General features: G+C 32.0%; 1 protein-coding gene across 4 annotated transcripts; it reads right to left on the reverse strand.

Annotated features, from left to right (window-relative positions):
- Positions 1-727: 727 nt before the first annotated feature.
- LOC123718632 (calcium-binding mitochondrial carrier protein SCaMC-2) lies at positions 728-17755 on the reverse strand. 4 transcript variants are annotated; one of them, XM_045675307.1, is made up of 8 exons: positions 17140-17755; positions 15695-15818; positions 15250-15337; positions 15033-15059; positions 14128-14239; positions 3446-3604; positions 2543-3119; positions 728-2239 (listed from the first exon to the last, which is right to left on the reverse strand). In XM_045675307.1, the coding sequence occupies exons 1-8, from the start codon at positions 17329-17331 to the stop codon at positions 2055-2057; spliced, it is 1464 nt and encodes a 487-aa protein (XP_045531263.1). In that variant the 5' UTR covers positions 17332-17755; the 3' UTR covers positions 728-2054. The 4 variants fall into 4 exon arrangements, with proteins under 4 accessions (XP_045531263.1, XP_045531264.1, XP_045531265.1 ...); XM_045675308.1 differs by lacking the exon at positions 15033-15059 and having other exon boundaries at positions 17140-17752; XM_045675309.1 differs by lacking the exons at positions 14128-14239; positions 15033-15059; positions 15250-15337; positions 15695-15818; positions 17140-17755 and adding exons at positions 3772-3876; positions 3963-4223.

A 17755-nucleotide genomic window follows, 5' to 3' on the forward strand; every position in this document is an offset into this window, starting at 1 on the left:
CAACATTTACGTAGTAGTTGTTCGAATTGCAGCTTGCACATGCAGATGATTTTCATCTTTAGGACGTCGAGGATGAATTAAAATTCCACCCGTATTACATCGACGTCCGTCGTGACACAACTAAACATTATTAAGGAACTTCCTATTGCACGCCACAATTATGTGAAATCAGCTGCCCATCTTAGCATTTCCTAAACTGACTAAGGGTTCAAGAATGATCTATTCTGATCATTCTTGAAGGACCCTTAGTCAGTAGCTATTGATTCATAAAAGACCCAAAACGATCTCGCAAGCCTTTTCAGGCAGTATGAGTGTCCATGGGCGGTATCCCTGGACACGAGGATAGCTGCTCGTTGTTTCTCGTCCTAAAAAACTCGCTATCTTTTTTTCCTATCCCGTAATGTGTAAGTTTCAGCCTCAAGTATATATACCGCCAAGATGCTATTTTAGACAGTTTTAGCCAGCTACAGGTTTGGCTTGGCTGGCAGACAATAGATAGTTAATTTATTTTAGCTAGATTCAATAAAATCTGTTCAATGTGTTTAATAAACTTTCATAATCAAAACCAATTTATCCCAAAAGACTTGCTAGTCTAATCTTCTAATTAGGTACATAGCTATTAATCTGCCAGAGGTCTGATGTTATAAGAGTATAAACATAGTATATTATAGTATTTCTTAATAAATGGTTACCCAGTATGTAGTGTTAAAATAATTATAAAATGAGAATTGAGAAAGATATTTATTGGTAATAATTTTAACAACATTAATTATAATTCACTATGAAGGTTTATATCAATGAGAAAGTTATACATTCATACTATATAAGTTACAAGCATATATTGCAATTATAGTTGGAATAATTATAGAAGACGACGGATAGCATAAGCCACTGATTATGGAGTCACGTAAAAACCTTAACATGTCTTTGCTTCTCAACAGACACTTGGATGTTGTGTGATCTATTATTATTAACAGATATTTACATGAATCAAGTTGCATGACTTCTAGTATTAAGTAACGTGTACATCTATTAATAAGCTTAATGTTTTAATTGAATGTGAAATGTGGAAATGTTACATTTTATTAGATTGACATTAATTGGTAATAATTAAAAAGATTTAATGATCTAACTAGTTGACGGAACTTTGGGATTATCTCTAGAATTTTTTTATTGCGATCGTAAACATTTTATTTATAACGTTGACACTTAGTAAATATTATAACTATCATCTGAGATTCTTGTGGAACCTTATATCATTATACTCTTGGTGATAAACATAACACGAACTGCCGCAGCCTAACGACAATGTACAATAACTGAATATAACATTCATTTGTTTCTCGCAATTAATCCGAGTATTTGATTAATATTTTAAGGGATACTACGAAACCATCACGGACTACTATTTTTTAATAATGGCAAAACATTTATAAGCCTATTGAAATATAATTAAAAAGTGGAATAATTACATTATTACCTTACAGTATTAATTACAACACAAACAAGCTTTTAGCTTTTAATCCTAACTATACGATGAACAATTTTAAATATATCTAACTAAATTTCGTTCAGCTATCTAAAGTCAAATTTTGTATTCTTTAAAAGGTGCTAAGTGCATTAATGGCAGATTACGAGAAAGGATCAACAAAACGTAATAAATGCAAACAAATAATACATTGGGAAATGGATTCAGGTGGAAAAAAAAAGAAAAACTAAAAAAAATACAGTTTATTGTAATCACAGATGCAAAACCCAGCGCTATACTGGCATAAATTGAGACCGATAACCATGTCCATTAACACACACAAAAGTATTTTTATAAAATTTCTTGAAATATGTAGCAGTCGTTATTCAAATAAATTAATCGCAGGTGGCAAATTAAATATATGGAATCAAATTCACAAAATAAATAGTCTTAAAATAGATGAGAGCTATTTACATTAAAATGCACAATTTGCTAATGCGGATTAGAATGTCGAAAGGCGGTTTGAGCCTTGGGGTATTTCGGACGCTTGTCCGCGAGGAAATGCGCGTATTTGGGACCGCGGCAATCACGTCATGTTGACGCCGAGCGACCGGCTGGCGTATTCGTACACCACGTACGAAATGGAAACGGCAGGAATCACCTTTATGAAGTTAGGCGTTATGCCGCGGTAAAGGCCCCGGAATCCTTCCCGCTGCACTATATCACGGAACACACCGCTCATGGTGCCCTCTGCGCCCTTTGCTGACCTCTCTGTAAATAAGGTAAATAAAACTTTTTAAATCAACCCTATATACTCGTTGTTAGACTTTGATATGTATGACAAAATAAAAACTTAATATTCGTTCGTTTTAGACCGCCTTTCACTATCGCTTTCTACTTTCACTCATTATCATATTATTATTAAGATCATGAACAATACCTCAAAATAATGTTGGTTTAGATTAATATAAAAATACGATTGTATAGACAAATCAATTTCAGCTCTTTCAACCACCTCCGTGATTCAGCAGAGATCTGCTCAACACTATTTATTAATTTTACAAAAAATCTTACCTTGGGCTTGTAGCCTTGTTCGTACTAGAGCCAAGGGGTAGGAGCACACTTGTCCCAAAGTGCAAGAGGCACTTCCGCAGGCCAGCAACAGTAATATTCCCGGTTGCGAATTGTTCGCTTGATATTTACTAATGTACTTCTTCTTTAGAGTCTCGTAGACGGCGAGGTCGATGCCTGCATAAGGCACTATACCCAAAATATTTGGAATGTATCCTTTATAGAAACACTTCAGTCCTTCTCTCGCATATATTTTCCGTGCCGCGTCCAATATACCTAGATATTGACCCGTTTTCCTTAAAGCTAATCTTGTCTTTAGCACCTCTAATGGGTAAATCACAGTTTGGCTAATTGCACCAGCCGACGCTCCAGCTATAAACCGCTCGTGGATCTCTAGCGGTTGATTCTTTTTTTCGCCCTTTATCAGTCGCTTCACTTGTTCATATGCTGCGAATTTTATAGCCGACTCGGGGGCAATTTTTATTACATTTATGCCGTTGCCTCTCCACAGACCATTAATACCACCTTCATTAATCATTCTAGCTAAACACCGTAGCATGTTCTCTCTTGTGGGATTTACCTGAAAATATACCAAGTGTTACTCACCTAATTGATTAAACAATGGGATAACATATTATTAATTGGTTACGGACTATGCTAAAGACGAAGACAGTACTCGTATGAAAATTTAAAAAAAAAAGATTTTATATCGTATAATCGTCGTGTATAATTCATATATTATATGAAAATGAACTTCCTGTAACATTTTGCCTAGTGAACCAAGCACCGGTTCAAACGTATAGATAACCAAACAAACACAAACATCACTCAAAATCGGTTCAGACATGTTCAGTAGTGATATACAAGTTGAAAATTATTGTAATTACTGTTAAGATAATACCGCACCTGTAAAAATACTTTAAGTCTATCAAGTGGTGCAGTGCACGTTCTACTAAAGGCGCCAGCGATTCCACCAGCAAGAAGATGACGCCACCACTTTCCAGTTTGCAATTCGCTTTGTGTAAAGTCATCAGGCACGTTCATATCCTCCCCGATGTCCAGATACTGTAAAGTAAAATTATATTTAATTAAAAACTATGTATTGCAGCTAACGTCAACAAAATAAAACTGTCGCTTTTAATTTCGTACATAACTACTGGTTCAATTGTTGCAATTCAATACTTCTTCTATATTACTACTATTCTAAATACACAAGTACAAAATGCATTAACTAAATCTGGAGACTCTTCTATATCCTGTTGACATGGTTTAATTTTTCTGCGTCTTTTAATTACCATGTAAGACCATAGTTTGCTGTTCATGGTTAGGTGGTCACTCTATTAAATACAAACAAGTTTAATATCAGAGCTCAAATTGATAAATATTTAAATTAAATGTAGCAATAAAAAAACAACCACTATACCGTGGTATTTAAAATCATAGTTCGTTCCCATTCGAACATAATAATTATGAAGGTTATGAGATATTTCCAAAACATAAATTTTATATTAAATAGACTGTTTTTTACAAAAAAATTCACAAATAACTGTATAGTTGCTTTCATAATTATGAAAACTAGCCAATTTTAATGAGAAACAGGTCAAAATAATGTGTGACTTCTTCCGCGTACATTTTGAAGTTGTCTGTTAACGCAAATCTACTTTCTATCGTTTTTAAGTTTTGAAAAGTTTTTATATCTATGCAAAAAAAATTACAGAACGAAAAAATATCATTACACTTTGAAACCAATAAAGCAGTATTTGCTATTGTTTATCTATTAGATTAATAGAATGTTCTGTGCAGCCCTAAGTACCAGTGGTCCCACGGTGTCAAATTGTGCATACTCGGCGTAATGAAAACGTTATGTTATGTTATGATGAGCATAAGTTACTTGGAATAATCTCAGAGATAATGAAGACATGAGACATGACATGAAGAAAGCCAACGTACGCAGTATGAAGCTGCTACTCTTTGTAATTAAATTATAAGTTTTATTTTAATATTTATTTTGTTTAACTTGGTTTTTGAGACATACGGGTGTCCCCCAACAATATTAGAAAAACAACACGCGCTTATATAAGTATTTACAGTTTTGCTAATTAAATTACATACACTAATATCATAATAAAAAAGGAAACTCATCCTATGTAACGAGTAAATAATCTCCGCATCATCCATTGTAAATAAATATAATTAGTTTGATTGCTTTGACGCGTTCGCATTATATAATTCTAAAAAAAAATGTTTTCAAAGCCAAAGAGAAATTATTCAAAGTGTATTTTAATACCTAAAATAGCTAACTTATTCTTTTGTTACATATAAATTCAATTTTTTTTTATATAACCTGGTAGACTTGGACACGATTCCTATTATTATTAATATGTAATTAATTATCCATAATGATAATATAAGTGATAATGACGTAAGATTGTTAGATTGCTGTCACCTGATGAGCTACTTAACAAGGTGTCCTAGAATGCAGAAACTAAAAGTAAGTTCCGGTTTTAACGCTTTCGCTGTAGTTATAAGCAGTTTCTCCTAGTCATTGATAAAATTCGAGACTAAAAAAATATAATTTCAAAGCCATTAAATTATCTTTTAATTCGTAAAAAAACACGACTATCGCTTGCCGTGGTATTTAAAACATATTTCGTGACCAGTCGAACATGATAATTGTGAAGGTTATGAAATATTTTCAATTGACAAATAACTGTATTGCTGCTTTTATAATTATAAAAACGAACAAATTTTAATTAGAAAATTATCAAATCAGACATTTAATAAATGCTCAAGAATTCTAGAACTTTCTTGCGTAATACATGAACCGTAGTCTAAACATAACATCAATTTACATCGTAAATAAAGCGTTTTGTTTGTGTCTAATCAGTAATCACGTACAGTCAAGATTCCATAAAAATAACCAATATTTTCCTATACATGGAGATATAATTAGTGAGATAATAATCTCGGGGGCATTATTACTGTTTCTATTTAACTTTTTATCTATTTCTGATGGACTAATCGTATTTATTTTGTAAGAGATAGAAGGTAAAGCAGAAAGGTCACTTAAGTAACTGTTTCATTAAAAACCTTCAAGACCAGTAAGTATGCAAGTACGTAAGAAAATTTAGTAGACAATAAAAAAGTTTTCTACAGATACTCGATAGGTATCAAGGAACATGGAACTATCTATAGATACATCGTTGGGAGATAATGAATCCCAAAACATTATACGCAAAGCTTCAGGTAAAAATCTATACATCTGTCTATCACAGAATAGGATTCAAGGAACAATGCTGACCGAATTTTTTACGTTTCGTAAACATTGGTGTCAAGGAAAGCGGCTTGTGGTCATGAATTTGAGAGATTGAATGGACAAGGTCAGTATCAATATTAGAACAATGATATTAATATACGGTGATTATGTATTATACGAACATACTAACGTTTGCTAGATAAAAGTATTATCAAATAATAATTAATGATTAATTCGAAACTTGTAATAAATCAGAATCATAATTTTAAAGGGTAAACTCATGCTAAGATTTCACGTCAAACACCATGAAAACGTCGGTTAATCGACTTTGATTGGTTGTCCGCGCACTTAAACATTTCTCTCTATAACGCCATAAAATATGTACGTCCCTTAAGCATCGCGATACAGATTACGGAGTATACACTGTACTACTATCATAAAGGATTTCCCCAATAGACATTTTGTCACGAGAATTCAGCATGACGCAATCAACCCATAATGCAGAGCGTGCGCAGCTACGTCACCAGTTGAGTATTATATATTTACGATCGAGTCAAAGTCGACTGACTGATACGATAAGCTGTACGAATATATCCCCGTTTTGTCATTTCAAACGGGTAAATGAATGAAAACCGCATTTGTAAGCCACATCCTGGATATTTATTTTTAATATTCTAAGAATGAGTAACTGAGACGGCATAGGTTGTCTTGTCCCAGATTTGGGCGCCATTCACTATCGTAACGTCATTAGAGATAATAATGAAAGATGACGAATTTGGTTAATGAAAATTTTCTGGGTGTTTTAAACAACTAAAAGCAATTACCATAAGCCATATACCATTCCGGCTATCTTACTATCAAGGAAGTATTAGTGGTGAAGACTACATTATCTAACATGTGCCACGCTCAGATAAAAATAAACTCAGCGCGCAGTTTACAAGTGAGCTGCTAAGGAATTTATTTCTAACTTCTATTTAGTTATCAACATAAAAAAGTATGCAAATCACTACGCAAGGGAATAACATTAAAATTCAGTAAAAGTTGTTTCCGTTAGATTAAGCTTCAATTAATGATAATTACTGAAATTATAATTCGCTTTTAAATGAATAGAATTCGCAATGCAATTAAAACATGCTATATCTCTAATGACAATAAAAATATATTATTTTATGCTAGTATGTATTAAGTGGGTTTTTTTAAAGTAATAGGAGGCAAACGGCCAACAGGCCCACCTGATGTTGAGCGATACCGCCGCTCATGGACACACACATTGCCAGAAGTTTTAATAAACGTTACGCTGAGCAGTGAATGTATTTGAAATTTGATACTACATATGTCCAGATAATAAGCGCTTAGCAAACTACTAAAAAATATATAAAATAATATATTTTATATATATATATATATATATTATATAAATGAATATATAGATATGGCAAAGATTGGTCGCTTAATGCAGTGAAACATTTCAACCGTTTTACCTTAATTATCCACTCCCAAAAATCACCGTACACGTGTAAATCCATTATTTATGAATGTTTAACCACCAAACCAACCAAAAATTAGTTTCCGTCTAAACCGAACGAGCTAAATTCAAACAGATAAATCTTTTGGCATCGAATAGCTCTATAAAGTGTAGGTAACTCTAATATAGATTTATTTACCTTTGCCAAACATCGTCGAAATACAAAGAGGAAATCCTCAAAAACGTCACCGGTGGGCCAGGTCACATCTTCCAATTCCAGAGACATTATAATATCTAGTTTACAATAACGCAAATCAGACAAATAAAAATAAATTAATCACAGACAAACTACTTCTTTGGAACTTATCTCAGATCGAGTATAAATACTTAAATAACAAATTCGAGTGTAGAGGCGATACCGAGGCCCAACACACGCACAATCAGGCCCGCGGACATTTTCACACTGATGTCTGAACTAGAATTCCTTCCAGAGGTGGCATCTTATCGCGTATAAACCGCATTTCGGCGCTAACAATTATTCTTTATAATAGTAAATACATTTTTACATTGTAAAACGTAATTGTTATAATTTATAAGATTTTACTTTTAACTTACTTTTATTTTTTATAGTCGGCAATTTAAAATTTATATTACATGAATTAAATTTTAATTAACTTTAACATTTTATTAGACCTTTATCGACGTCTCGAATGTGTTAATAAATAAACTGTAACGTAATTTTATAATTCAATAGAGTTGTAAACTTATAAAAGATACCAACCATTGTCTTGTCACCTGGTGTAGCAAAAACTATATTGTAAAAGATTTGTTGTAGTAATATTATTATTGAAGTTTTGGACATATACTTCTTATAAAAAAAAAATGACAACCACAATAACATTCCTACAGAAGCTTCTTTATAGAAGTTTGTGCCACTTTTTAATCAACACGGGTTTTGCTTTATTAATGTCATATAAATCTACTGGAATAAAAATTATATTATATTAATTATTACAAAAATACCCCCCGGTATCGCAGTCTTTTTTTTAATTTTCGAATTACAGCCGAACCCACAAATATGGCTTTCGAATGGTAAAATAATTTTCTAAATCGGTTTAGTATGGATATATAAGGTCCTTGAAAAAACATCGAACATTCTTTTGATTACGGATTTCAGAAATCTATTAAATTAGTCTTTGACTCAACATTTACTATTCCGAATTCTTACGACTGTCTAAAAATACCACGCGAATTAGATAAGAACCGGTTTAGGTGATCAAATAAAAATCGTTTTTGAAAGTGCTGAATGCGGTAAGTTCGAGAATGGAGATCTAGGTACACCTTGGAATAAATATAGTAAATCCATTCTACAACGCATAGGAAGTAGAACATACCGGAAATTTATAGACATACATAGATTAGTGCAAATTGTAATGGAAATAATAGGGAAATATATATCTTTTTATATTTTAGTTAAATATAGTGATTATATTAAGCTTAGTGGAAACTACTGCTTGTATTTTACTTTGAGCATGATGCAAGCAACACAACTTCCGTTGAAGTGTTCAATGGAGACAAAATAATAGTCAAAGGTTGCTTCCTCTGACGAGCGGTATTTATGCAGTTGGGCGATACCATCTCATGAAATGTTATGCTATTCAACAGTTTCATAGGAGTAACTCCTTTGGAAATCTATTTCACAATGTTCATTAGCATTGACGCTCTAATCTAGTTAGCACTGCACTTAGCTCAAAAAATGCTTTTAAGACTTCCTTTGTGTATAGCCTACACCCGAAACAGTTAATACAGAATAGTTGTTATTAGTATATAACATCTGCATGGTTGTCTTGGACGGAGCCCATGATAGATAGTACACATTATAATCAAACGATTAATGAAAATAACGTGTTTTTGTCAGCTTATTTATGCCTTGTAGTTTCATAAGTGACAGTTATTTTTGTTTAGAAAACAACTTACAAAAATCACTTTAACATACGCAAGGGAAACAAAAGACCCTTTAGTCAACACTCCGTGTAAAACCACATACAAACACATAACCACACATATAAAACCAGTCATACTTACTGATCACCTCATCGTTCATTTTTATGTAAATTTCGATTAAAATTTTGATAAGCAATAGTCGCAATTAATAACTAAGATAAGACTAAATTTTATACACTCGTGCCTACGAGAAATATGTATAAAAATAATATATTTTATAACTAAAACATTTACAGATAATGTAAATGATTCAATAATTTAATATAATTACAATTCTATTGGATTATTATGGGCTAGCAAATAAACTGACGTAAACTCGAAGTGCGGTAAATGATTTCTTGACAACAGTTGTATATATAAATTATGTACACACCACGTGAAGGTGACGTAGCAGACACGGCCGTAAGGAATCACAACAGCTGTGTCTTTCGCACAGTACCTTTCTCTTCTTTAATACGATCGTTACATTTTCTTTGTCTATTTCGAGGGACATATCACTGACAAATGTAGACAACTTTACTCTAAATACTGGATTAAACGTTATTATCAAGCGCAACCTTTTTAGGTTTGGGCCGCAGATTTCTGTATCCATTCCGTGATCATATATTTTTCTTAATTGGCAATTAGGTAATCAACTTTTTGTGCGTGATAAACGGCATCGTCTTTATGGGGCTAGCGCACTTAAAAATAATTAAAAAAAAACATTGGTGCATCACTGTGATTTGAACGCACAACGCCAAGTTTGAGAAGCGCACGCTCAAGCCACTATGCCAACATTGCTCCTTAAAACTCGAAACTTTTTAATATCACTTTATATTTATAAATTATGTTCTGTTACTTTTCTTTCTTTACTTTAATTGTAAAAGCTTCAAGACAGATTTCTTATTTTGATAGTTTAGGGTACTTACACTCCAAATGGCTTTAATACATTTCACATATATAATAAATTAATATTATATTTAACGATATATCGCTATTCCTTTATAGTATAACAGTCATCGAAAATAATAGTGCACTAAAGAGATTTAAAATGCCTTTTGACATTTTGCTTGCGCATGCTGATCTCCTTGAGACCTATTTTGCAATATTCGTCACATGCAATTAATCCAATAGATATAGTATCGTTCTACGTATCTATGTCTTGTTCTTTTTTATATAAAACGTCCCTTTTAAATACAGAGGTCTCCGCACTAAATGTTGCAGGGGTATCTGGGAATCGACTCACTGCTATCTAAATAACTATAACCACTAAAACCACCTCGGGTAGTACCAACACGACCGCATCAAAAAGGCCCTCTAATTAGCTTTCCCATTCCACCGGGACATAGGCGGTACAGGAGACCGGCGAACCAACGTAAAACATCCCTTAGAATACATAATCACCTACTTGCAACTAAATGTATGGTTATTTTGAGGCCTAAATAGCACCCGATGGGAAATGGGTGAGAGAAAACCTATCTCCAATATATTAAAGATTTCTTTCGTAAGATGGCATTGCCAATAAGAGGATGTATTCAAGTTTCTTGCCTTTGATATAATAAACATAATGTTTTTATAAAATAAGTAAATTATTTTTCCTTTATCTGTTTATATTATTTCTTTAACTTATAACAATGATAAAGTCACGACAAATAGACATGTTACGACACTTGAGTTCACTCTAAGGCGATAACACAAAGCCTTTACAAAACTTTACGTTAAGTCGATATATTCGATAGACTTATATCTCGTATAGTTTAGTAGTACGGTTTAGTATATGAAATTAATTATCTCCATAATTATCATGAGGCAATTTCGAATAAATTATATGATAAATGGTTATATAATAAATAATGACTATCGACATTCGCAATTAATTGCGGATTGGCTAATGGCATAACTCATCAAGTTTTTAACTTCTTAAGAGGTGAATTGACAGTATCATTCTGTATGGCCATTGCACGCGATATAAAAACATTTGTGCATAGGTTTAGGACCACTAAACAAATCACACTATCATTAGCCAGCTTGAAAATTACCAATATCAACTATAATCTTGACAGTGAAGATAAAATACGCATTATAAGTAAATTATTTTATTTACATACGATTATAAAATTGTCTTTCAGTATTACAAATTGTATCGCGATAAGCGAAATTAACATAGGAACGATGTTACACATGTATTGCTTCTTGAAATTCACGATTGACTAGACTAGTAAACAAAACTATCAAAGAGTTTTCCGATAGTGGAAAGAAACTGAACGAATATAAGAACATCTGTTTGTAAAGTAATAAAAGTACTTTTTAGATAGTTATCGTCGGTAAGGTGAATGTTCCTTCTTTTTGACACTAGCCTATAATTGACATCGAAGAATATTAGTAAAAATGTATATATAACATGAACATCAAAGTACTCATAAACGCTGTACATTCACTCTATGTATAGTAGTATATTGGGAAGCCGGATATTACTCACTGTCAATGACGCCAGCAAGAACTTCTATAGTCTCACTATGATGTTTGAATATAATCAACATATTTGTTATCCAGCAGCTAGATAATTATATTTTAAATCAAATTTTGTCAAATCAAACGACAAAAATGTTACTTTAATCTTCTAGTAGTGCCATCTCTCGAAACTTGGCGGTCGTTATGACTTTTGACTTTCATTTTGGCCAGACTTTTTCTATGTCAGTCATAAAAAAAACATAGCAATGAATACGCATAGAATAAACCAAATGCGAACTTATAAAATTTGAACATGGAAGTCCTCATTTGTGGCGTTGTATCAGCCTGATACGCAATTCAGAATGAACCCGTCATATGCGGATTGCAGTGACGTATGGGTCACGATCCTAACTACGTACATGACAACGCCTACAGTCGAGCCCGCGATTTTAATGGATGATCCAATTACTGAGTTACAAGCGATCAGGTTAGGGCTACTAACGCCTTCATAGCTTTATAAAACTAATTCTAGCTTCAGGAAAGCGTTGTTTATCATTACAGCACATTGATAATTACTATAAATAAATAAAATAACAAACGTGTTCAAATGTTAAAAATAACAAATGTTATCGACTCTGCATGACTCTGTTATATAATAAATATATATATAAATCAAAACCTTTCTCGAATCCACTTGAACACACACACAAAAATTCATTAAAATCGATTAAGCCGTTTAGGAGTTTAATTGCACACACGCACAGAAGTTGATTTTATGGAAACAAAAAGTTTCGCACATGCCAGAACTGTATTAAAAATCAAACTTAAATAGCAAGAATAACTGTAACATTACTTCTGAGCAACAACACTGAGCGAGTGTCAACCCTATCCGATGTGATAACGTGATCCCTGGAGGAGGTCAGGTATATCGGATCTTGTTATCGACACTGTGGGTGTTGATTTAAGTGTCATATTGGGGAATTTTCAAGATCAAGTAAAATCAAGTTCTCTATCTTTAAAGACTGAAAATGCCTATTTATGTATGATTGTTTCAAAAAATATCAAATGACCACATCTGATATGCCTATACCAGTTCAACGTATAAACGGTGTTTATAAGTGCATAATGCACGGATATTCACGATTTGATAATTAGTGATAAAATCATCAATTGATAGTGAGTCACTGTTAGACGCGGTTAAAGTAGTTATATTACATTGGTGATGCTATATAGATATGCTGTTCAATTAAATTAAATTAAATAATTTCACCTACGCTCAAGCAAATTATTTACAAAATGAAATTCGTATGTCTTCCTATTATATTTATTCCAGCAAACTGTAACATCATAAACTTTAGCAAACGCAGCAGGTCACATGCAAACAATATATCATTATTGCTATTAAAGTATTGATTTACAAAAGAAAAAGATACGATTTAAGCTTAAAATAAATTATAATCAATGATAATGATTCACCAGTGTCGAATCAAGTTACCACACATCTTTAGAGTCTAAAGCTGTGTGATATTCCTCTATATTGTTAAAGCATCTATTTCATGACACAACTTTTACTCAAATTTCACACAGAAATTTCAAAAATCTTGGAACTTGTTTAAATTTATTAATTATTATTACTATGTTGGTTGGAAGAAAATTGTAAATACCGTATATCTTTTTTAATACACATATTTTTTAGTTTTTAGTTTATTGTATGAATTCGGTTAGCAATAGCTTTATTGCCAAGGCAAATCTTTTTTAAAATAAAATCTATTAAAAAATTACAGCCAGCGAAAGTTTTCTCTATCGTGTTTATATTTTTAGCCTACAATCAAATCTTCGAATTCCAAATCCGATAAGAATGATAGATATGACATGAAATAAAGTTTTTTTTTTCTTTTAGGATTAGTGTAGTTATCTATAAGTCTAGGTCATGCATATTGAAGGTTTCGATAATAGCATTACAACTGTATCTAATATGTCGTAACATCTAAACCAACCATTGGTTTGATGTAATTAAAAGATAACGTCGTTTGTGCAGCTGGAAATAAGACATTGTACCCAAATAAATACTAAGGTATAAAAATTTACCTGACTAATTACCTGACGATAAATTAAACTAATAGTAATTGTGACATGAAGAGGGCATGTCATAATATGAATTAATATTATATAACTTAAGCAGGGCAGCACTCTAATTGCATGCCACAGTATTTATATTATTTACACGAACGGTATATTCAGGCAATAGTTAATTATATAGTAGTAGGCAAATATTGACAATTTCGACTCGGATGGCATAGAAGAATTAAACTTTTCAAATTGGTAATTTAAATTAGCTTAAAATAGTATTGTCTGATTACCAAGACTGGATATACCTCAAATAATTACCGACAACAATAACAAATAAAATAAAAAATAAGACAGTTTACTCACAGTTGAATGTCTCCAAAAGCTGATGAGGGCATGTATGTCTGTAGCTGGAGCTAGAAGTAAGTAGTCTCGCCATTCATCATAACTGATGTTCAGGCTTCCATCTTGATCCATCCTGTTAACAAAGTTAATGGTTTATTAAATCTGTTATATTAAAATATAACAGTGTCACATTAACTTTGTGAGCTACTAGAGACTTTCTTTCAACTCTGAGAATTCAACCTATTTCTCACATAGAATATTTAAGCAGCCTTCCAAATTTAACAGAATAAAATTTTAACTGTGGCATTTATTTTAATGACAGAACTTTAATGTTGCTACTTAAAAGTCAAATTTTAAATAACATAAAACAATACCATATCCAATTATACATTTAATACCATCAAAGGGACTATTTTTTTGAAAGAAATGTATATAAACAAAGGAATATTAAATGAAAGGGACATAAATTTTAATGCTTGTTAGGCTACATAAAAGCTTGAAATTGAAATTTACACTTTATATGAAATTATGTTATCACTCATTCCATACCCTGATACAATTCACAGAATTAATGTTTGTTTGTTCTTATATTTAACCCTATCTAAACTCTTTGCACATTTGATTCTCATTTATTAACCACAAAGGCTACTACTTCTACTTGGTTCCTTTTTAAATCCATGTCACACACCACATCCAGGCATCCACATCAAATAGTACTCTTTTAGTACAAACACTACGAGCTAATTTCTATGTGGTCATTGCAATTGCTATTATGTGTAAGATTGTAAATGTGAAAAGAATAATTTGGATTAGGTCTTGAAACACAAAACACTGGTAACTTAACAACAATCTGAAGACATAAAGACAAGACAATACAGATATTGTTTTAGTGTTTTAGCAAAGCCATGATCTACTTGCTGACTCACCACTTTAGTATTGGCCAAACTGCTCTTCTGAAACATTTTATGTCTTTTTGATAAGGGTCTTCCCAGGATTACTACTTAGATGGTAGGCGCTTTGTTCAGAATATCTTTGCCAACCATAACTACTTTGCAATTTTAAAAACTAAATAAAAAGATGTCCCCAAATGCACTACAAAAAAATTGCCTAATTTAAATGTACTGTAGAAAAGCATTGTTATACCTTTTTAACAAATTCGTCGCTTCATTACGTCCTATTGCGATGCCCAAATCAGCAAATGCAGATATAAGTTCCTCCAGATCAACTTTTCCTGTAGATGTTTAAAATTATATCTATTCATTATGTAAACGCCACATTACCATTAGTATAGTAAACTGTTATAAATAGTGACTAAATATTGTCTTTGCCTTATATGAGAACTACATATTTGTCTTTATTATGTAATTTACATTTAAAAAGAAGTTTTATTTAACAAAAATATGAGAGAGCTGTTTGAATTGCTATATTTCTATTGTAATTTGTAAATATTAAACTGAAATTATACTTAAGTCTACCATATTGACCTTGAAGATTCGACTTAAAACAAGCAACTTTGGTTAAAGATATTTATACTATTTAAACTTTTAAATGAAGCCATATGTAAAGTAAGTACACAATATACACTAACCATCTTTATTCTTGTCAAGGTGTGAAAATTGCAGCCGCAAATTTTTTTCATGTTCTCGTACATAATGAATAAATTCTGAGAGGGTGACATCCCCAGCATCCTTTCCAGTTGTTGCCAAAAATTTCTGGAATGAAACACAATGTTATGTAACAAATCAATATAAGTTTATAAACACTTTTAATGTTGTATCAATATAATGCTGACACAGAATTTACATATTGCATTTAAGTGCATCAGTATTATGTAAGTTATCCCTCAAGTAATATATTATAGTATTGCAGTGTCGCACTACAGTGCAATGCTACAGCATTTTATTAACACATTAATTAATTTTTATCAGTTGTAATTTACCTAATTAAGGACACAGCAATATGTAAATTATACTTCATCTAAAATTTAGTTATGACTTTTATTGTTAGAGGCACATTTTTTAAGTATAAAAGTAAGCTGTTATTCTATTCACAAAATGTATATTTGATGCTGCTTTGAAAACAAATCTTTGAAATTGTTAGTAAGATATCTTTACAATAAAGAAATCATCTATTCACTATCTATCTACAAACTTTGGTTCCTGTTTTACTATTGTCTCTACAAGTGTTTGTTTGAATTTGTGTCTGGCTAATATTAATAGAAATTAAGGCAGAGGCTCCATATGAGCCGGGCACATTTCTGTCTGTTTGAAGTATAGACCAGCATAGTGATCGGCTACTTCGGTCACCCAAGTAACAGCAGTTAGTTTCATTAATCATAATGATTTTTCAATGGAAATTGTATCCAGGACATCAATTATCAACCCAGACTTACCATTGGTGATTACCATTGTGTATAATATTACAAAGTAAGAAGTATTCAAACATACATTATTTGAATACTTGTTACACTTAAAAACTGCATACCATAAAATCTGTTTTTGATGTCAGGTTCTAATTAACTGAACATTTCTTTTTTTTTTAAATAACCACACTTGCCATAACCTCTCATGCTCTTGAACAAACAAACTTTTGATTCTGACATTTATCATAGCTTTTATATATATTTTTGCAAGAAAATTTTTTGATGCATCAATTCATAGCATGTATTTGACCGATATAATATATATTTAAAGTACATACTTACAGAACAACCAAATAATAGTTGCACTGTTAAAATATTAGTCAATAGCTAATTTAAGGTGAAAAAATGGCAGAAGAAAGGTAGAACTAAAACATGGGTGGTGGTTAATGGTTGTAATATGTGTTTAAACCATATCTCTTACAATTAGAAAACATAATCAACATAAAATAACAAAAATATCCTGTATCAAGTCTGAAAAATTATATAATATTCCATTTTTTTTTAAAGATTCTAAATTTAAATGTCTTTATCAGCATCCTTTAGAGCTCTTTAGCATTATTAAAATCGATTTAATGAAGGTGTACCGTTATGTGTTTAAATATAAATCTAACCTCTGCGTAACTGCGGTTTATGTGTGGAGCTAGTTCCTTGAGGGCCACGGAGAGATCGTGAATATCGATTTTGCCATTTCCATCTGTATCTAATTTAGAAAATAATTTCTCTAGTCTTTCTTCGTCTTCTTTTGGCAATTCTTCCAACTCCAACGGCGGATGACACTGCACCATGGTGTCTGTAGTCGGCATAAAAACAAGTACTACTTGTACTAGAGAGAGAACGAGATACCGAATTTATATAAGGGCCCGTATGGAAAACCATAACTTTAACCTAACGAAAGCAAATGATCGTAAAAATCATTTTACTAGATTCCACTGGATTTCATTTAAAAGACTGATGTATCTGACAGCTGCCGCCTGCTTACGGTCAGCACTTGCCACATAAGGATAGAGACTAATTTTTCCGAATATGTGTGGCTCGTGTACTTATACACACAAAGACAATTATAAATACAGCACTGCGCTGAATTTTCTAGGCCACCCGCCACGGCTATGAAGTCGCAAAGTGAAAATTTCGTTATGGAGCTTGCGAATAATAATAAATAAATAACAGACTGCGGCTCCTTGCTGTCTTTTAGAAAAATCACTATTTAGTATTTGGCAACCGATGACA

Source organism: Pieris brassicae, chromosome Z, assembly GCF_905147105.1.
Source record: "Pieris brassicae chromosome Z, ilPieBrab1.1, whole genome shotgun sequence".
Classification (NCBI taxonomy): Eukaryota; Metazoa; Arthropoda; class Insecta; order Lepidoptera; family Pieridae; genus Pieris; species Pieris brassicae.

Excerpts from the sequence above, each read along its gene's own strand:
- LOC123718632 (XM_045675307.1), bottom strand. The coding sequence starts at position 17,331 with ATGCCGACTACAGACACCATGGTGCAGTGTCATCCGCCGTTGGAGTTG. Across the intron at positions 3,605-14,127 it reads GCTTTTGGAGACATTCAACT|TATCTGGACATCGGGGAGGA; the intron begins GTGAGTAAACTG and ends TTTACTTTACAG. Across the intron at positions 3,120-3,445 it reads GACTTAAAGTATTTTTACAG|GTAAATCCCACAAGAGAGAA; the intron begins GTGCGGTATTAT and ends GTATATTTTCAG.